This window comes from Ornithorhynchus anatinus, chromosome 20 (genome assembly GCF_004115215.2).
Source record: "Ornithorhynchus anatinus isolate Pmale09 chromosome 20, mOrnAna1.pri.v4, whole genome shotgun sequence".
NCBI classification, from domain to species: domain Eukaryota; kingdom Metazoa; phylum Chordata; class Mammalia; order Monotremata; family Ornithorhynchidae; genus Ornithorhynchus; species Ornithorhynchus anatinus.
The window spans coordinates 7,541,729-7,563,723 of record NC_041747.1 but is presented as its reverse complement, the minus strand read 5'-3'; the positions used below and the strand labels follow the sequence as shown (position 1 = coordinate 7,563,723).

At 44.1% G+C, this 21,995-nt stretch overlaps 1 protein-coding gene across 1 annotated transcript in view; it reads left to right on the top strand.

Annotated features, from left to right (window-relative positions):
- The first annotated feature begins 1,642 nt into the window (after window positions 1–1,642).
- The window catches only part of FAM124A (family with sequence similarity 124 member A), a 36,727-nt gene continuing 16,374 nt past the window's right edge, over window positions 1,643–21,995 (top strand). Inside the window, 4 exon segments of the mRNA XM_039914918.1 lie at window positions 1,643–1,787; window positions 10,038–10,069; window positions 18,282–18,310; window positions 18,312–19,016. Coding sequence (XP_039770852.1) covers window positions 1,702–1,787; window positions 10,038–10,069; window positions 18,282–18,310; window positions 18,312–19,016 — 852 coding nt within the window. The 5' untranslated portion in view covers window positions 1,643–1,701.

Sequence of the window (21,995 nt, the reverse complement as noted above, 5' to 3'; positions counted from 1 at the left end):
AAAAGTGAACTAGAAGGAGACCTTTTTTTAAGAAGGGGCTTTGAATTTCTGGGGAGCAGGTCTTCAAAAGAAAAATCATTTCTCTTTCAGTCAATTAGGTATCGAACTCCCATTTTACAGATGGGGAAACTGGGGGCCCAGAGAAGATCTCAGGACCCTTGGGGAAGTAGTTATTGGTAAAATGGGAATTTAATACCTCTTCTCCTCCTCCTTGGACTCTGATCCGCATGTAGGACAGGAGCTGTAGCTGATCTCATTGCATCTTACTACCCCTGCTTTTAAGACAATGCTTGGCATTATAGAAAGGGCTTAAGTTTACCACAATTATTTTTAATTATCATTATTGCCCAGCTGGACAGCATCGTCGCCTAAGGATGGGAAGAGTCGGATGGGGGATGCCAACCGGAGGAGGGATCCGTTCCCACGGCCTCCACCGTTTCCTCCTGCTCCCCAAACTCCTAAATAAACTGAAAAACAGCAATTGGGGATTTTGTGGGGGGGAGAAAACCAGAACATATACACCACCTGTTACTTATGTTTTCACCTTCTGTTTGTATATCTTTTGGTGTAGTGGGAAGGTCTTTCCATCTCTGTGAGGATGGATATCTGTGTGAGTCGGTGTGGGGGATCCTGGAGCTCAATCAGTGATATTTATTGAGCCCTTACTGTATGCAGAGGACTGTACTAAGCACTCCGGAGAGTAAAGTAGAACAGAGTTGGTAGACAAGCTTCCCTGCCAACAACGTCTAAAAGGGCGTCTGTGGGTGTCTACAGGGATGTCCGTATGTCTTCGGGAAGGGTCGTGTGTGTCTCTTTTGCACGCTAAGCGGCCTAATAAAAAATACCACTCATGAATAGTCTAGCAATCCAGGGATCGCCGGTGCTGGATTGCTAGACTATTCATGAGTGGTATTTTTATTAGGCGCTTAGCGTGCAAAGAGCATCATCATCCACGGGATTCGAATGCTTACCGTGTGCAGAGCGCCCTGTTCAATGCTGGGGAGAGTTGGTGGAGGCATTTCCTGCCCACCAGGAATTTCAGCTGTGTGACTGTGGGCAAGTCACTTAACTTCTCTGTGCCTCAGTTCCCTCATCTGTAAAATGGGGATTAACTGTGAGCCTCATGGGGGACAACGTGATCACCCTGTATCTACGCCAGCGCTTAGAACAGTGCTCTGCACCTAGTAAGCGCTTAACAAATACCAACATTATTATTATTATTAGAGTGGAGTTTACAGTCGAGGCAAAGGGCCGACTACAGCTGAACCTGCGGGTGACGGAGCAGCACCGCAACCGAAAAGCTGTTTGAAGGAGGGCCGGCGCGGCATCCCCGCGCCCAAGGATCCCCGGGGGCGACGGAGACGGGTGCCCCGCCCCATCATCTTGGATCCGCCCCGGCGCTTGGCGCACAGTAAGCGTTGAACGACTCCCGCCGTCCGCGCAACCCCAGCGCCTTGCGCAGCGTTGGAACCGCTTGGGTTAGAGAGCGGTTGGTGGCGAGGACCGGCCCCGGGGCGCCTTGGGCCCCCGCCCCCCCGGTCCCCCGCCCCCCCGGTCCCCCGGTCCCCGGCCACAGCGCGGGCCCGCGCACGGAGACGCGCGCGCACGGAGACGCGCCCCAGGTGTGGAGCCGGGGCCGCGCCGGGCGGAGGGGAGCGCATCGGAGCGGTTCGGGCCGGCTGAGGCTCGAGGCCCGGGGCCATGGACGGCAAGGCGGCCCGAGGAGGAGGAGGAGGAGGAGGAGGAGAGCCCGACGACTGCGTGGACTCGGGAGCCGAGACCGGCGGGTGAGGCCGGGCCGGGCCGGGCTGTTCCCGGGAAGCAGCTTGGCGGGCCCCCCGGGCGGCGGAGAGAGCAGCGGGGGCGCAACGCTGGGTCTCCATCCCACCCGCCCCCAAATCTTCTCTTTCCCTCACCGACCCCCCATCCACTCTTCACCTACCCCCGGCTCCCACTCTCACCGTCCCCCCAATCCCCTCTTCCCCTCCCCCTGGCTCCCACTTTTACCGTCCCCCCCGAAATCCCACTTCCCCTCCCCCTGGCTCCCACTTTTACCGTCCCCCCCCAAATCCCACTTTCCCCTCTCCCCCCGGCTCCCAATCTCACCGCCCCCCCATCCCCTCTTCCCCTCCCCTGGCTCCCACTTTTACCGTCCCCCCCCCCCAAATCCCACTTCCCTTCCTCTCCAATGCCACTCTCACCGTCCCCCCAAATCTTCTCTTCCGCCCCCCCGCGCGGCTCCCATCCTCACCGTCCCCTCCAAATTCCCCTCTTTCCCTCCCCTCCACCGCCCCCCCATCCCTCTTCCCCTCCTCCCGGCTCCCATCCTCACCGTCCCCTCCCAATCCCCTCTTCTCCCCCTCACCCCGCTCACCTTCTCACCGTCCTGTCCCACCAATCGTCTTCATCATTCTTACTTCCCCTAGCCCATCTCCCTCACCCCCCAGGCTCCCATCCTCACTGTGCCCCCAAAACCCCTCTTCTCTCTCCCCCCACCGGCTCCATCCTCACCATCCCCCCAAATCCCTTTTTCCCCCTGCCACGGGAGGAGGAGCCATGGGTTGTGGCCTTGTTGCTCCCCCGGTCCCTAAGCAATTACTATTTTAACAGGCCCCGAAACTGGAGGTCAAAGCGTTTCCTTCCCTGTCCACCGCCTCCCCCCGCCCAAGCCGCCTGCCTCCAACGGTCTCCCCACTTTTCTGCCTGTACGGAATTTTATCGGGATGGAGAGTGGGGCTCAAGGATGACACCAGTCTGGCAACGCTCAGTTATATAAAAACAATAGTGATGGGATCTGTTAAGTGCTTACTGTGCGCCAGGCACTGTACTAAGTGCTTAGTACAGTGCCTGGTACACAGCAAGTGCTGAGCGTCACTTTCCATTAGCCCCAGCACAGTCAGGGAAGCGGCTCACCCCCGGCTTTCCTGGCAGAGCTCTGGTCTTTAGTGCCAGGGGATAGTGCCCAGCGGGCAATGCCTTGCAGAAACCTCCTGGAGCATGAGGAGGAAGAGGGTGCTTTGGGGTGACCGGAGGAGCCAGGCCCTCCTTGGATGGGAGGCCGCAGGAGAGTTGATCAAATGATTCAGATTGGCTTCCAGAGAGGGTCCGGGGATTTAGGAATCCCAGAGCCATCCTAGAGGAGATCTGGACCCGTGACGCCTCCTTGGAAATGACTGGTCTCTCCTGAATGAGGGTCAGCCTCCTCCTCTGCCTCTCTTAACTCCCCCCCCCACCCAGATGCCCCCTAAATTATATAATATGATCTAGTTGCCCCCTCTCCCCCCGCTCCTGGTCCAGTTGCCTCTGCCCCTCCTCATTCCCCCATCCCAGCCTGTGCCCACATGCCAAGATAGGGTGGCCACCACTGGGAATCAAGAATGCCGACCCCTATTCCCCCACTTCTATTGTGTAAGGATGGAAAACAGCTGTAAAACTAAAAGGATGGGTTAGCCCACACTGGTCCTGGCCTGAAAATAAGGCTGATTGCACAGGAACATTCCCACCCCACTCCCCAGTCATTTACTTCACTGTGGGTCTTCCCTTATCCCACGAGGCATGTTTTAAGCCCTTTTCCCATGCACCTTGGAAACCAATTCCAGTTATATAGAATTACCTGATGCTAAATAACTTTCATTTAAAGTAGACGATTCCCCTGAACTAATGCCATAATACCATAGCTAACCAAAGCACTTATTTTGGAACAACTAATTTTAACCCCATTTTTATGTCTAAGAAACATTTTTAAACCATTGGGGTTGTGGTGGGATATGTACCTAACCAAAACAGAGCCTTTGCTCTCCAATTAATTAACAGTCCAATTTATTCTCAGCTGGTGAAAGCTTTGATAACTCTAGTAAACTAGGTCACTTCCAACATTGCTACATCCACTTGGAACAGATAAAAAAGTGATCCGATTGGGAAGGCTGAATGGAAAATACGGTAGTGATGGTTAAGTAATTTGAGAGACCCTGATGATCAGATTGATAGTCACTTGTTTCACATAGTGAGTTGTCTCATCATTTACAGAGCTTCTTTTTTCTATCTGTTAGGGTTGCTAAAGACAGATTATTTGAGATTCTTTTGGGCATCTCTTTGAATTTTTAGAAAAAGAAAATAAGTGATGCATTTAAGTTTAAGGTATGCATTCATGTATTGTCTGTCTTAAGTAAAATGCTTTTATCTTATCACTTTGGAAGCATTTGCATCCTAGTTTAAAGACAAAAAAAAAATGCATTGGCAAATGACTATCTGTTTATTCCCTGTGGCAAGGACCACTCTGTTCATAACCCATATTTCCTTATTTTATTTGAGAAGTGCCATTTAGCAACTATTTTGATGATTCTTTGAGAATTTTCCAGACTCTTCAAACTAATAACTTTGTAACTAATATTTAATATACTGACAGATTTTTCATATCTGTTGTTCGCTGAGCAACAATTGGTAGAGAGCAGGAGAAAAAAGAAATATTACATGTCCAAAATTAACTTGAGCTCTTAAGAAACTGTCCATTCAAAACAGTTCATTTTTTAATCTATTCTTCTTTTCTGCCCTGGTGCACTTCTTTTTGCCTCAAGTCCTGTAAGCATACTGACATTCTAAATCAGTGATAGATTTCAGTTTGAAATTCCTGCTTAACAAATCTAATTGAAAGCAGGTCTTGTTCTTTAACAGTCTTTTCAGTCAATCAAGCTGGTAGGCAGGCTATTGAAAAGAACTAAACTATTTTAAGTTTTAACAGAATCTCCAGTAATGGACAGGTTAAATAAAGGAAATAGATCCAGTGAACTCATTGCTTTATAATGGCTGTTTCGTTAATTAAGGTAGGGTTTCTGAGCTTGTGTTTCAAATAATTGCTTTACCGCAGTAAAGGGATTAATTTATTAGGACAAAGGAGTATTTAAGACTTCTATCCTTAACAACAGATGTTATCTAACTTCCACATTTTAAGAGTTTTATACTGCCCTTTATCTAAAGTTGATCTCCTTTTGATAATGTCATTGAATTGCAGGAAGATTATGGATGATATATGTTTAGCTTCTTTACCTTTAACTGGAAAGAGGGTAAATAGAAGAACAAATAAAATGAAATGTGGAAGATAAGCACCAACAACCTCCCCCCCCCCCCCCCCCACATACACTCCTTTTCAGTTAGGGAGAATGAAATCAATCATTTATTGAGTGCTTTCTATGTGCAGAGTACTCAATTAAGCACTTGGGAGAATACAATACAACAGAACTACCAGATGCATTGATTATCTTGTGGTGTGATCAGTCATTTTGCATAAAGCTACACTGGCAATTTAAACCACAACATGGAATTTTATTTCCAAATTATATGAAAAGTGTTTATTTAGGAATACTAAATAAATATTTTTCAAACAACCGAACTACTTCATGTCCTTAACTTTTCAGGAAGCTTTTCAGAGACATTCTGGATCGGTTTCCTCTGAAACTTCCCTCAGTCTATTTGTCCATAAATGAATGTTCTCATTATGTAAGATAGTAAGTCACAATTCAGATGAAAGCAGATTCCATTTTATACAGACTTTTTTTTCCTTCAATTAAAGTGTTCTTTCTTTGGGGTCTCAACATTGTAGAGGACTTTTTAATCTTAAAGTACAGGCATTTTTCCTTGAAAAGCTGAGTTGTTTAGTCAAGGCCCATTTCAGTGAACGTCAGAAGCTTCTACACTTGCATTTGTTAATCTGAAAACATAATCATTAAAATGGTTCTGTTTGGGTTAGGAACACACCCCACACAACCACACTTTTTAAAATGTTCTTAAAAATGAAAAGGGGATTACTGGGATGTTTTTTTACAGTAAGATTTGACTGTATTCTGATGGGTTTCAGAGTACTGTGGTAATTAACATATAAGGACAGAATCTTGCGAAGTGGATATAGCAGTTGGCGTAGTAGTTTTCTCAAGCTAATTGTAAGGGTGAGTCAGAGTAATAGCCAGAACTAGGATCAGTAGCCACTGACTCTCAAATCTTATGTTTAGATTGGCCAAGTTCAAGCCTCATCTACCCTCAAATGCTGTGATGTAAAAGAAAAATCATAAAATCATTTTGTGCCATTCTAAGGATTTGAAAATTTGCCTAAAGTGAAAGGATTTTTTACCAAAATATTTTGTAGTTATTTCAGTTGATCGGTATGTCACAGCTTCAAACTTTTTCTGTAACCACTGAAAATATATTGTGCGATTTCTCTGTAAAAGTTTTAGAGTAAAGCCTTGCCTTCAAATGTGTGGTTGTAATGCAGATTTCTGGGATGAAATGACATTTTTGCCGAAGTAAAATTGGCAGTCACAGTTCAGGAAGTATTTTAGAGCCATGGTCGATTGTCCAACGGTTACTTGTTATCTGTTTGTGGCAGCAGCCAAAAAGGCCAATGAAATGGAAGGCCGGAGAAAATAGAACAGAAAGCAGAGTTGTGCCACTACTGGAGCCCCCAAGCTTTGTGGAGGTTGGGACTTTCCCACCCTGCCTGGCAGAGGGCCCTTGGCTGGCTGCCTGTTGCCAACTACCCCTCACCCACCCTCCCTGCCCTTCGCAGCAGTGAGCCAGATGGAACCCAGCGACCCTGCCTACCAGGGCTTTTTGGGAGGTTGTTTGCTGTAGCGTCCTCTCACATTCATTCAGTCGTATTTATTGAGCACTTACTCTATGCAGAGCACTGTACTAAAGGCTTAGTACACCGTACACTTACAGTGTAGGATGCTCGGCCAAGACCTTTCTGTAGTCGAAGGCCCTGCTCGAGAGCCATCACTACCTCTGAGAAGAGCCAGATATAGCACTGGAGCCATAGGTTGAAGACTCCTGGGCTAAATCAGTAGTATTTGACTGCTTACTTTGTGCAGAGCACTGTACTAAGCACTTGGGAGAGTACAGTGCTTGAGGAAGTGTGTGAGGGACCAGTGTGATCTGGACCTGGGTTCTAATTCGGACTCTGCCACATATGCGCTGTGTGGCCTTGGACAAGTCACTTAACTTCTCTGTACCCCAGTTACCTCAGCTGCAAAATGGGGCTTAACTCTGTGAGCCCGTGTAGGACATGGACTGTGTCCAGCCTGATTACTCAGAATTGCACTTGGAATGGTTTCTGGCATATAATGCTCAACAAATACCATTAAAAAAAAGTATATATATGGTATAACAGAGTTGGTAAACATGTCTCCTGCCCATAATGAGCTTACAGTCTACGGGGGAGAAAGACATTAATAATTTACTATAATAATTGAAATATTGAAATATGGCACTAATCTCTGAGTATTCACATCTGGCCTTTACTAGGTGCAGATTTTCCAAATGGTATCAGAGTTAGTCTGGCATAAAGTAGCAAGGTAGAACTTTAAACTGAATTATTTAAGGGAGTCTAGAGCTGAAGGGGTCTAGAATGTTAAAAAAAAAAACAAACCTGCTTGCACTTTTTAGCCCATGAGAAGGGCTCACCTCAGAAAGCCAGAGAGGTAACTGCCTCTGGGTATACTTTTGAGGGGAGGTGGGAGCAATGGCACTTGAAAATGTGTTTAGAGAGTTTACCTGTGAGAGGGAGGCACTCTTTTTCCACCTCAGGGTGGTCTGAAATCAGCCCTGAATAGTGGACATTTTCAAAGATTGTTTTAGGTTGGTTGATAGTTGATAATGGTCTAGAGTGGATTATGAATTCTAGACCTCCAATATCCTTTTTGGTCTTCTAGTAAATATCATGTTTGCTTTTTAGAGTTTGAAAGTTAAATACGCTCAGAATATTTTAAAAGATTTCAATTGAAAATCTTGAAAAAAATGCTAAAATAAGTGATATTTTAAAACTGTATGTTTTGGGCTGAGAAATCTTAAAAATGTATTCAGTATATGACTGTGAAAGTATTTGAAAGTAATTAAAAATTTTAAATCTGTTATTTTCTACTGCACATAAAGTACTGAGAAGCAGCATGGCTCAGTGGAAAGAGCCCGGGCTTGGGAGTCATAGGTCATGGGTTCGAATCCCAGCTCTGCCACTTGTCAGCTATGTGACTGTGGGCAAGTCATTTAACTTCTCTGTGCCTCAGTTACCTCATCTATAAAATAGGGATTAACTGTGAGCCTCACGTGGGACAACCTGATTACCCTGTATCCACCTCAGCACTTAGAACAGTGCTCTGCACATAGTAGGCGCTTAACAAATCCCGACATTATTATCATTATTATTAGTAGTAGTAGTAGTACTACATAAATTGGACTTCCCTTAAATGCTTTTAATCCAGATGAATTACTAAGGAATTTTATATGAAAAAGAAAAATCCATTTTTAGGCATACATAATTTGAGAGTTTTAGGTCAACTTAATTGCCTCATGATTTTAATGATGTGTACAGTTTTACTGTTTTTGTGTTTAAAGAAAATATAATACAGTTTAAACGCTAATGAAAATAGAGAAAGGTGGTAGCATATGGTAAAATGGAAATGAGAAAAAGCCTTTCACTGAGTATAGATATGTTATTGAGAGTAATGGTTTCTATGCTGCTAAATCTTGTTATAGATTCATAAACTGACGCCAGCCTGGGGAAAGTGGGCTATTTAACAAAGTACAATTTAACACTAAAATCTCTTCTTACAAAGGCAAAATCCTGGCAGCAGGACTTGTGGCAACAAGGAAGGCTAGAAAACATTTTCCCATTGGGTCTAGTACAACCTCTCGTCCTCTCAGCCCTCACTCCTGCTGTACAAAGAGAAATTTCAATCTGGGTTTTTGAATGGACTGAAAATCTGTCAAATTCCAACTGTCACACTTGAAATAGCAGCAGTTCATTCAGTTGTATTTATTGAGTGCTTACGTGTGTAGAGCACTGTACCAAGCACTGGGGAAAGGACAATGCAACAATCAACAGTGACATTCCCTCCTCACAATGAGTTTACGGTCTAGGTGGGTAGACCGCAATCAATACAAATAAAATTACAGATATGTACATAAATGCTGTGGGCTGGGAGGGGGGAAAAGCAAGTCAGGGCAACTCAGAGGGAGTGCGAGATGAGGAAAAGTGAGGCTTAGTCTGGAAGGTCTCTTGGAGGAGATGTGCCTTCAATAAGGCTTTGAAGGGGGCAGAGTGTTTGTCGGACGTGAAGAGGGAGGGCGTTCCAGGCCAGAGGCAGGACATGGGCTATGGGTCGGCGGTAAGGGGGGAAATGGAGGCACAGTGGGAAGATTAGCACTAGAGGGGCAAGGTTGCGGGCTGGATTATAGGAGAGAAGCGAGGTGCGTTGAGGGAGCAAGGTGATGGAGTGCTTTAAAACCAAGTGTGAGGAGTTTTTATTTGATATGGAGCTGCATGGACAACCACAGGAGTTTTTTGTGGAGCACGGTGACATGTCCTGAATGTTTTTGTAGAAAAATAATCCGAGCAGCAGAGTGAAGTAAGGACAGGAGTGGGGAGGGACAGGAAGCTGGGAGGTCAGCAAGGAGCCTGAAGCAGTAATCCAGGCGGGGTAGGATGAATGATTGTATTAACATGATAGCAGTGTTATGATAGCATGATAGCAGAGAGGAAAGGGCAGATTTTAGCAATGTTATGAAGGAGGGACTGACGGGATTTAGTGACAGATTGAATATATGGGTTGAGGGAGAGAGAGGAGCCAAGGATAACTCCAAGGTCACAGACTTGTGAGACAGGAAGGATGGGTGGTGCCGTCTGCAGTGAGGGGAAAGTCATGGGGAGGACAGTGGGGGACCACCCACTCACAGTGAGATCTCCATGGCTAAGGATGTGGCCCAGTCTCACAAGCTTTTCATCTCGTGTCTTTGAAGTTTATATCTATAACAGTCACTACAGTCTAGAATTTACATTCAGGTTTAGTTCTGACACGAGGTCATACTGCAGAGTACTTGCAAATTACCAGCACTGGGGAATCCTAAAAGTTTTCTAGCGTAAATATTTGCGAGACCCTTAAATACCTATGTAAAAGTAACATAAATAGAGCAATATCTGTAAAAATGAGTTTTACGTAAGGAAAAAGAATATGGCCATACCCAACTAATACTGATTTTTTTGTTTGTTTCAGGTCTGACTACAGCCGCATGTCCTCAACTAGCAGTAAGTATCAGTAAAAATCTCTCTACCATTTCTGATCATTCACCCTTTTATTTGTTTTCATCTAATAGAGTGCATTTAAATAAGTCATCAGACTTCTCATCCCATAATTGGAAAAAAATCATTCATTCATTCAATCGTATTTATTGAGTGCTTACTGTGTGCAGAGCACTGTACTAAGCACTTGGAATGTACAGTTCGGCAACAGAGACAAACCCTGCCTAACAATGGGCTCACAGTCTAAAAAGGGGAGACAGCAAACAAAACAAGTAATCAGGCATCAATACCATCAAAATAGATAAATAGAATTATAGATATATACACATCATTAATAAAATAGAGTAATAAATATATACAAATATACACAAGTGCTGTGGGGAGGAGAAGGGGGTAGAGCAGAGGGAGGGAGTAGCGGGAATGGGGCGGGGAGGGGCAGAGGGAAAGGGAGAGCTCAGTCTGGGAAGGCCTCCTGAAGGACAGTGGGGGACCACCCACTCAGAGATCTCCTGGATAAGGATGTGGCCCAGTCTCACAAGCTTTTCATCTTCTGTCTTTGAAGTTTATATCTATAACTCATTAGCATTAGCTCCTACCCAATCATTATCCATGTGGTATTGTGTATCTTGTGTTGAAAAAGACATATGGCACTCTTTTATAATTTTTTCATGTTATTTCCATTTTCAACCTGATGTGAGGGGTGATGGTGTGAGTGCTGAAAAACCCACAGGTGAAACTTTTCACTCCGAGTCCCCTGGGTTTAGCACTGAGCCCCCAGAGGGCTACTCTAACCCTCTGAACTTTGCTACCTTTGGCCACAAAGCACAGGCAATCAATCAGTGGTATGGTTTATCAGTGCATTGTTTATAAGCCTAAATGCCCCAAGCAGATAAAATAAATGCATTCCCAATTTGACGTGGGAATTTTTGTCCTTTCAAGAATGTATTATTGCCATGTTCTCATCCACTAAGTCCCATCCACCACCATTCTGTCCTCCATAATTTCCCCCTTAGCAACAATGGACCCTCCTCCCAAATCTTTTCATCCTGCCATGTTGCCTGTGCAGATGGTGAAATTATTTTGAATGATGTGAGAGATTGAAAACAGTTTCCTCTCCAAGAAAAACTCTCTCGTTTCACTTTGCTTTCTCTTCAAGTTAAAAGCCTGGGAGGAGGACATTAATAAATACTGTATTGATCGGGCTCTAAGATGTCCCAAACCATAAGCCGCCTGAGATTTAAAAGAAGAAAAGTAGTTTCTTTGGGAAACCATATGCCGTCCAGTCCAATGTGGCTCTTAAATGTACCTAAGAGTTCCTTAGTAATTAGGAAAATAACTTGAGTTGTTCACAGGGAAACTGCTATGAGTCATTGTGTGGCTACAGTGGCAATGTGCTTCCACGCTGGGGAAGCAGCGTGGCTCAGTGGAAAGAGCATGGGCTTTGGAGTCAGGGCTCATGAGTTCGAATCCCAGCTCTGCCACTTGTCGGCTGTGTGACTGTGGGCAAGTCACTTAACTTCTCTGTGCCTCAGTTCCCTCATCTGTAAAATGGGGATTAAGACTGTGAGCCCCACGTGGGACAACCTGATTCCCCTATGTCTACCCCAGCGCTTAGAACAGTGCTTGGCACATAGTAAGCGCTTAACAAATACCAACATTATTATTATTATTATATGGTGTTAACATCTTTATTTCCTTTACAGTAAATAGGCAAGATAAACCTGTGAAAATTAAGACGATTTATTTAAGATATTTGGGCCTTATAAGACAATTGGGGCTCTGCAGAGTGGTGTAGTGGAAAGAGCTAGGTCTTGGGGTTCAGAAGACCTAGGTTCTGATCCCAGCTTTGCCACTTGCCTGCCGCATGACTTTGGTCAAGTCACTTAACTTCTCTGGGCCTCAGTTTCTTCATCTGTAAAAATGGAGATGCAATACTTCTTCTCCCTCCTACTTAGACTATGTGCCTCGTGCACTACAGGGACTGGGTCCAACATAATTTTCTTATATTTACTACAGTGGTTGGCACGTAGTCTGTAGGTAACGAAATGCACTATTTTTGCACCTGGAGGCAACAAAAACAGTGTTTTCTGGCCATTGCTCATCCACCTGCCGGGAGTTGTCAGGCAGAGTTTGACTCCAATTTTTCTCCAGTCTCAATGTTCCTTCTACACCAATTCTCCAGATAAGTCCAGTCCTCCTATCTACACTTCTGCTCTGTTACCCGCATACCACAAAATATGCAGGTAATTTGGTTGCGAAGACCTTACACTGTGTTCTTTTATTCTGACAAGGCAAAGAAAGGTTTTTGTATTTTGTTTTAGAGGTTTTTTTGGTGGTACTTGTTAAGCATTGACTATTGTAGGCACTGAATTAAGCACTGAGGTAAATAAAGGATAAACAATGGTAACCATGTTGGATAAAGTCCCTGTCCCACATGGAGCTCACATTCTAAGAAGGGAGAATAGCTATTGTATCCCCATTTTTATAGATGAGGGACCTGAGGCACAGGAAGCCAGAATAGTTTTATTTTCTGTACTGCCTAGATTTACCCTGTAAGCATTCGAGCAGATAGATTTAGTGTATCTGTTATGAACATCATCAAGCTCCTGAATGTATGTCTTGCATTTTTGTTACTTAAAAGAAAAGTTTACCAACAGTAGGATAGGAAAGTATAAATTATGCTGGGAAAAGCCAACTGTTCCATGCTATGAAGTTCTTCTAATAGTGGTAATGAATGGTAATTATGGCACTTGTTAAGCACTCACTATGTGACGGTCACTGTCAAGCACTTATTAAGGCCTGAGGTCAGTCGGTCAATTGCAGTCAAATACTTTCCGATTCATAATGACTCCCTGGACCCACATTCTGGAGTCCTACCTTAGCCTTACTCTGGCATGAATATCTGTAGAGCTTTCTTGGTAAAAATATGGAAGTGGTTTACCATTGCCTTCTTCCCCAAGCATTGGAATAAATACAAGATAATCAGGTTAGACCCAGCCCTTGTCCCATATGAGGATCACAGTCCTAAGTAGGAGGGAGTAGGATTAGTCCCCATTAGAGATGAGGAACCTGAGACGCGGAGCAGTTAAATGACTTGCCCAAAGTCATACAGCAGGTCAGTGGCAGAGCAGGTATTAGAACCTAGGTCCTCTGACTCCCAGGTCCGTACTCTTTCCCCTAAGCTATGCTGCTTCTCCTGATGTGAGAGAAAGTTCCTGCCTAAATAAAATATGTGGCTGGTTGAAAAGTAGATCTTAAATTTTTAACAAGGATTCTGGGTGCTCAATAATCATCAGTAATGTGAGCACACACGCCCCCCCCCCCAAAAGACTTCAACTAGCATCCCTTTTAGGATATTTCAATAACTCCCTTCATTTCAGTATTACAGACAGGGAAACTGAGGCACTCAGAGCCTGAATCACTTGATTCCATTCAGGGTGTGCAGACTAAGGATAGACTTAACCTCTTTTTAAATTCCAGCTGAATGTTTTGTTTACTATGATTTCATATCACTCTCTTACAGGCTGGAACTTCTTTAAGCAGGTGGGCCAATTCATGGGATTCTAGGCCAGTGAGAACTTCCCGGGATGGGGTTTCTAGGAATTAGTGACAGCCTGTGTGATGTCATTCTGGGGTGGGGAAGGGACCATTTCCCACATCTGGCCAATCAAGGCAAACTGTCCCAAGCCCTGCATCCAAGGGGGCCCCATCTGGAAATGGAATTTTGGACAGCAACCACTGTAGTGGGCTGGGGAGGGGAAACTGGGACCAGTTTGCACAACTAGGTCACTGATGGCCCTCTAACTCCAGCCAACTGCTCACCCTCTCACTGTTGTCATGCCACTCTGTGTGTATGCGCGTGCATGCCTGAAGAGCATCTTGTGCATGGCAAATGTGGGTAAGGGGCCAAGGAGGTGGGGGAAAGGGCTGAAATTTAAGGGTGGAGATTCTCTTTAAACTCACCTATCCCAGGGACTCTCTCTCTGCCTTCCTGTAGCCACCATCATAACCATGTAATTGTAGGAAATATAAACAGGGAAGCTTTGATGGGGAAAACCATGGGAAAGATTTATTAAGTGTCCACATCCGGTTTTGCCCCACATCTGCTCAACTCCACTGCATTTCTTGGAAAATAAGCTAATTGGATTTAAGTACTGGAGTGGGAGAAAAAGAGAAGCAGTTTGATAAGTAAGGAGATTGCAGAATATGGTACACATTGATAAACAAATCACTGATTTGGAATGCTTTGAAGTCGCGAGTTCCATGTGACCTATAATTACAACCCTCCAGAGGCAAATTCAGAGTATGACAAACTCAGCACCTCATTCATTTTTTCTCATTTAGTTTTAGTTTTTTGTTTGTAAGAGAGTGGTTTAAAAAACAGTAACAGATTTTACATACATATGGTTATAGAATCCTCTCACAAATATCTGTATAGAGAATACAAAGTTCTTTATTGGAGAGGCTGATTGATGCTTGGGAACTTTTGATGACATCACATTTTCGTTCTCTGTAGAAGGTTATAGCTCCTATGTATTCCCTGCCAACGACCCTCCGGAATAAGACGGTGTTAACAAACCTGTTCCTTGAGAACAGAGTGAAAATAGGGCCATTTAGTTTGTCCCCCCTGCTTCTCCCAAGTATGGAATTATTTAACCCTTAACCTTCCATGAGTTTCTCATAAGGACTTGTTGGCAAGTATACATAATTTTATTATTGCCATAAACATGGAACTGGATCCCTGCTTCATGGCGGAGTGAAATTTCCCACATTGTCCTGAAAGCTGGAGGGGGAACTAAAGGTGAAAGGCAGAAAAGATTGACAGAGAGAGGCAGAAATAGATAGGCAAGGGCATCACAAACGCACATCTTCGTTCACAAACACTCACAATCCCAGACACACACACACACCCACACCAAAAAAAAAAAGCCCCAACATTTATAAACATATACTCTCCCTGACACCCACTCATATTCACCCAGTACAGAGTTGAGCAGGAAATCAACCTCTATTGCCAGCTTCCTGAGTTGATTTCCCAGGCGGAAGCATATAGTCACCCCTTCTCCGGGGCCCATGGTTACTCCATATCCAACAACTGGTGGTGGTGGCCACTGTGCACAGTCGCTCTTTACCTCCTGACAGTTGTTGCTACCTCTCCTTTTGAGGTTCTTACCACCCACCATCATGGCCAAATGGGAATTTTGGGTGATGGCAGGTCTAGAAAAATATAATGTTGGTATTTGTTAAGCGCTATGTGCAGAGCACTGTTCTAAGCACTGGGGGAGATACAAGGTAATCAAGTTGTCCCGCATGAGGCCTCACAATCTTGATCCCATTTTACAGATGAGGTAACTGAGGCCCAGAGAAGTGAAGTGACTTGCCCACAGTCACACAGCTGTTCACCAAGGAACAGGTGGTGATTTGCAGGAGGAAAGCAAAGCCAACATTTGTCTGCCTTGCTGCCTGGATTCAAATCATTTTTTACTTATTGGCAGATCCCATCTTGGGCATTAGCTTACATATTTTGGGGAATCTAATGCAGTAAACATCCAGAGCCCTGGGAATCAAATAATTATGGCCAGCACTGGTTACTAAAGCGCCAGGGCAGATACAAGCAAATCAGGTGGGACACAGTACCTGTCCCATATGGGGCTCACACGCTTAATCCCCATTTTAAAGATGAGGTAAGTAGGACCAAGAGAAGTGAAGTGACTTGCCCAAGGTCACACAACAGAGAAGTGGCAGAGCCGGAATTAGAACCCAGGTTGTTCTGACTCTCAGGTCTCTGTTCTATCCACTAGAATACGCTATTCTCTGAAAGTTTCACTTGCTTGGATTTTCTGTTTCCAAGCTGGAACTTGTCTAGTACTTGAGCAAATGAAGTCTGACCCATTCTGGAATTTGTAGAGTAGAAGTCCTAAAATGTGAGGGGATCTTTATGCATTTCTCCCCTTTCCCTCCCATCCCTATGGTCACTGAGAGAGAGTTAGAAGGCATGCAATTTAGGAATGGTGCCGGATGGCTTGATTTTTCAACAAAGGACTATATTAAAATCCATTTAATTAAAGTGAAACTAATTAAATTCATTTAAATGTCTCTGGATTCATCCAGATGATTAATGTTCCAATTCTCTTCATATATTAAAACCCATCCAAAGACAGTAAACTAAAAGAGGAAGTTGCAACTTCAGGTTATAAACCTAAGTAAGCTAGATATTTCAGAAGAATTGCCCAAACAGAAAAGAGGCGAGCAGGCTAAATGGAACTTTTGAATCACAATGAGAGAAATGCCTTGGAAATTCAGTTTTGTCCTGGAATTTGGCACCCTGTAGATCATGGAAACAGAATTGTTGTTGATGGTATCGACACAAGCTTCAAGTTGGGTGAGAACCAGCAGGACACAGGTTGGATGCAGAATCATAAACTAATGTTAAGAGTGGGTGGGAATATTAGACCAGAGTCTCTGGGGTTGAGGGAATTCAAAGAAGTGTCTATTGGACAATACTTTGGGCACAGGGCCCCTTAATAACTATTTTGTTACTGACTGATTAATGTTGCAGTTTCTTCCTGAGAGGTCAGTTGGTTACCACTTCATGGTCACATATTTTTACTCAGAATAGTTAGTGAGCCATCCCTTTACTTAAAGACAAATTATTTGTTTAAAAAGTCTTATCACACTTTGAAAAGATATCTTTTAAGCATCTGAAGTTCCACTAATTCGAAATGTGTGCCTTTATAAAAGAAAAACTCATCCCTGGGACTTGCCTGCTTTCCCTGTTAAATTCTTGTCACTAAAAAAAAATAATCCCAGAGTCCTTATATAAATAGAGACAAAAGAAAATGGTTTGAGAAAGATACAGATTAGCGGGGAACTGTGACAGGCTTTTCAAAACTAGGGTTTTGTTGACCCAAGAGGAAGTAAATTCCAAGAATACAGCCTCTCTTGGAAAGTATCATATCTCCAGTTTCTTGGCATTCACACCTGGCTGCTGTTAAAAGGAGAGGTGATGGCTGAGGCATAAAGAAATAAAGACATGCACTTTAGTTTGAGAGTTTCTGCCCTTATAAGTTGGGCATGAAAGTTTCTTCCAACAGTAAATTAATCTCACATTTTCCTTCCCCCTTCCTTAGTTTAGTGCTTGTTTTCTCCCTAGTTCATAGGCCCATATACCGACCTTAGTTTGTAATAACGGTTTTTGTGCTGTATATCTGGTGATCCTTTGAGGCCTGCTTGTTTTACTATCGTGAATCGAGGCACTTTGAGAAATCATTCTGGCATACTAATGTGGTTGCTAGTTCTCACACAGCTTTTCCTTAGGAGGGGGATTCCAACTATTCACAACTCCACGCTTCATGCTAAGCAACAAGCAGGCAAAAGAGTACTGTTCAACCTCTTTATTCTTTGCTTTTTCTTTATCTTCATTCCCTAGGTTTAGGAAGGATGTCTCATGGCCAAATCACTCAGAGTCCCCACCCCTGAGCTTCATGGCTGTACTTCGTTTCCATTTTAAAACTGTAAACATTCATTCATCCACTTTGACATCATGTGGCCTTTGTTGCTGTCTTCCCAGTAGCCCGCAGTGTGCCTGAAAAATAGAAGACAGGAAAGTGTCATGTTGATGGCTGTTTTCGGGAAACAGACATTACACTTGCTCTGATTTCCAGGTCCCTCCCTATCTCATTTTTAACTGCTCTGCCCCTAACTTGATAGTAGCAAACCTTTCCATTGCCCACCTTTGGGATTTCTTTTTTCTAAAAGTGAATGAGTCATTCCCTGCCAGACATGGCGATTCAGTAACGTTCAACAAGTGACTTGATGAGCAAATCAGCCATGATGATGATAATGATATTTAAGTACTTTCTCAATGCCAAGCACTGTATTGGGCGCTGGGGTTAGATACAGCGTAATCGGATCCCATGTGGGACTCACAGAGTAAGTAGGAAGGAGAACAGGTGTATTGAATCCCCATTTTGAAGATGGGGGAACTGAGGCACAGAGAAGTTGTGACTTGTCCAAGATCAGTTAGCAGGTTAGTGGCAGAGCTAGGATTAGAATCCAGGTCCTCTGACTCCCAGGCCCAAGCTCTTTCCACTGTGCTGCTGAAGTCCAATGAGAGAAGAGCTGATTTCTTCCCTCTTCTTACCAAAGCCTGGCAAATTGTTAAGACTACAGTGATATAGCCTTTCAGAATCACATCCTATTTCTGTTTGTGCCTCAGGTGAGCTCTCTGTAGAAGATGCCCAGGACCCCTTTCCTTGTCAGCGTCCATATAATCACAGACCCAGGCGAATCCCAAACTCTCCAGGAAGCCATCGACAAGCTGGTGGCTTGGATCCATCCAGACCTCCAACTGTTTCTTGTCTCCGAGCGGAGAGTCGCCAGGAAACGGAAGAAGCCGGGGAAGTTTTCTCAGCCCGCGCTGGCCGTCATTTTGTTCCTTCAAGAAGAGTATGGAGAAGAACAGATCTTGCAGTTCCACGAAAGCTTCCGGAAACCACCGTGGCACTACCACCATACAGAGCGAGTGCAAGGCAGGTTCCTTCCCTATTTGCCATGTAGTCAGGACTTCTTCGTGCTGACGCCGGGAACCCCACTGTGGGCCATCCGACCAGTGCATTATGGGAAAGAAATTATCCGCTTCACCATCTACTGCAGGTATGAAAACTTTTCTGACATCCTGAAACTCTATGAGGTGATCCTTAAAAAAGGCCCAAGTCAGAGGAAGACCGACTTCTGTATTTTCCCAGTCTACTCCAATCTGGATGTAGACATCCAGTTCTCCCTGAAAAGACTTCCCAAGGGCCACAGTCCTTCCCCAACGGAGTCGTCTGTGTTGGAGTTCCGAGTGAAGGATTTAGGGCAGCTGGTGCCGCTTTTGCCCAATCCTTGTAGCCCAATCAGTGAAGGGAGGTGGCAGACAGAAGATCATGATGGGAACAAGATCCTTTTACAGGTATTGTATTCAGAAATGTATTCACTGGAGTGTGGCAAATTTCGTAGCCTAGATAAAGTGGGAATTAAGAAGGCTGAGTGACTCCAGACAGAAAAAGGCTAGTGGGACGGAGGGCCAGATTTGATCTACACGTGCAAAGTTTTCCATGAATTTCAGATCAAAAAAGGACACTCCACCTCAATTTCTAGATATATTTAAGTCAGAGAGGTCCTTTTTCTCTCTTTTATTCAGAAATGGTCTTATTTTATCAATCAATCAAGCAGGGACATTTATTGAGCACTTACTGTGTCACAGACCACTATAGTAAGCACTTGGAGAGTATGATACAACAGAGTTGGTAGGCACCTTAACTGTCCATAAGGAGCTTACAGTCTAGAGGGGGAGACAGACATTAATGTAAATCAGTAAATTATGGATATGAATCACCTTCCTTGTCATGTTTTTGTCATCTTCCTTGTTGACATGTTCCCCTCGAGGTAGGTCCTAGCATGGGTCAGGCCTGGGCTGATGATGAAGTCCGAGGTGAGGCCGGTTCTGCAGGGAGGCTGGAATGGGGGCCGGCCACTTCCCCCACCGTTCATGGCACACTCACATTTGGGATGGGGCTGGGTCTCGGATGGCTCCCCGTATCTCCAACTCCACAGTCATCTGTAGGGAGCTAGAGGAACACTCTCCTTACTGTGTTATCGCCTCCCAGAAATGAGAGCATCCCATCTGCTTCCCAACAGTGAGTCCCAGATGAGCAGCAAACAAGGGGCCACATAATTCTATGATTTATAGTGAGAGTGTTGGTCAGACGAATGAACATTAGGCTAAATTGGTGGCAGATTCTGTGGATTCATAAGTGAGAGAAGCCATTGGGAATAAACTTGAAATTTTCCCTCAAAGCAACAGAGCCTGTAACATGTGTCTCCAAGAAAGCAGGAAAAAAAAGCAAACAATAATTGGTAAATACTCTTTCAGTATCGTGGATATTTTACTTTTCATTTATTTGTCACATAATCCAAAAGTAAATAGTGTAGAATTTTAAGTTTTCCTCTTCCTGAAATATAGCTTGGTGACTTTTTCTGTAAAGAATTAAAGCCACTGAAATGATCCGCCCTGGTTTCCACACCCCCTGTTATGCAAGGCTATAGTGGCCCTTCCCTTCCCAATTGCTCTTTCTCTAATGTTGTCGACCCCACCCTCAGCCCCACAGTACTTATGTTCATAGCCGTAATTTATTTTAATATCTGTCCCCACCCCCTTGCTCCTCCAAGACTGCTTCTTGAGGGCAGGGAACTTGTCTACCAACTCTGCTGTTTTGTGCTCTACCAAATGCTTAATACAGTGCTTTGCACACGGTAAGCACTCAAATACCGTTGATTAATTGATTTTGAGTCCTTGCAGGGTACATTCTGGAGGAGAATGTAGAGAGGGAAACTCTCCTTTGTCTGACCAGGTAGCCCTGGGAGAAGAGAGTGGAAACATCCACCATTTTGAATCCTTGGGGCCATCTCCTCCCCAAGTAATGAAAACTTCAGGAAGTGCCCGTTGACCCCAACACCACAAGCTTTCCTCCATATTTTCTGCACCCTAAGCACCACCTGTGTAACTTCTAGGAACCTATCCACCATGCTTCATCAAGGCTCTGCTACTCAGTTGGCTGAGGTGCTACTTGACCAAAACCGAACATGTTTATTTCTGGTATTTTCATGACTCTCCTTGTCTTGATCAGAAGCATTTTGAGGGCAAGACCCTGTCTTACTTCTTTGAGGGCATCCCTAGCACTTATAGTACAGTGCTTGGCACCGAGGAACAAGATAGCCAGACACATGCTGATGACAGTAATGATATTTACAAAGTGCTGTGTAAGCTTTCTTGATGGCATTATTTTTTGTATGGCCTTTCAAACTGGCACCACCCAGTGATCAGCCCCCAGACTTGAAAGGAGTTGTCAGACCAAAAAAAAAAATTAGGGCATATGCATGACTAATAAAAATGTGTGTAGGCTTATTTGTTAAGCTCTTGATATTTAGGCTAATTTTTCTCTCCTCAGACAACCTTCAGTAGAGCTCTGCTCATTAAGGTATCCATGACGTCCTCCTTCAAGTACTTTTATATCTTAGCATACGTTTTAACTGCTAATGTCTGTATCGCAGAGTTTAACTTGTTTAAAGTTTATCTGTTGAAAAGTCTACTTATCCTAAGTATCTCTTTTGATTCTTTTGTAGGTCGTGTATAGCATCTTAGTACGATCTTCTTGTAATTACTTCAGTACTTAGCAAATTGTAAGCCCTTAATAAATGTTAGTAGTGATATAGAATACAATCTTTCAGGTCTAAAACTCAAATCCACAGCTATTTTCGTATAGTTCCTTATAGTACTGAGGTTTGGAACCCTAAAATAGCCATGGTTTTCCCAAGAGCTATTAAAATATAACTTTCTTTTGGAGGATGTACAGATTTGTTTTAAATCTGATATGCAGTCCATTCTTTTAATCTCTCTAATATCTCAGAGAAATTCCAAGACCCGCTGAGTTCAGCATTCAAACCTGTTGCGGGTTGAAACTTGGCTGAGCCCTTTCTTAAACTCCTTTTTTGTTGGGTGTTGCAAAGAGATTTTTCTCAGGAGTTACCAATGGAGAAGGGAAAATATTTAGAATAATAGAGTTGAAAGAGCTCCCTGTTTCCTACATTCTATCTAAGGTCACAGATTTTGGGAAGCTCAGAGAGGGTTGGAGGCGGGATTTTCAGGCCGAAAAGTAGAAAGATAGAAAACCAAAGGGAGACAGCAAAAAGAGGCAGTAGATGATGACTCTGGACGTGGCTCAGTGGAAAGAGCACAGGCTTTGGAGTCAGAGGTCATGAGTTCGAATCCCAGCTCCGCCACTTGTCAGCTGTGTGACTGTGGGCAAGTCACTTAACTTCTCGGTGCCTCAGTTACTTCATCTGTAAAATGGGGATTAAGACTGTGAGCCCCACGTGGGACAACCTGCTT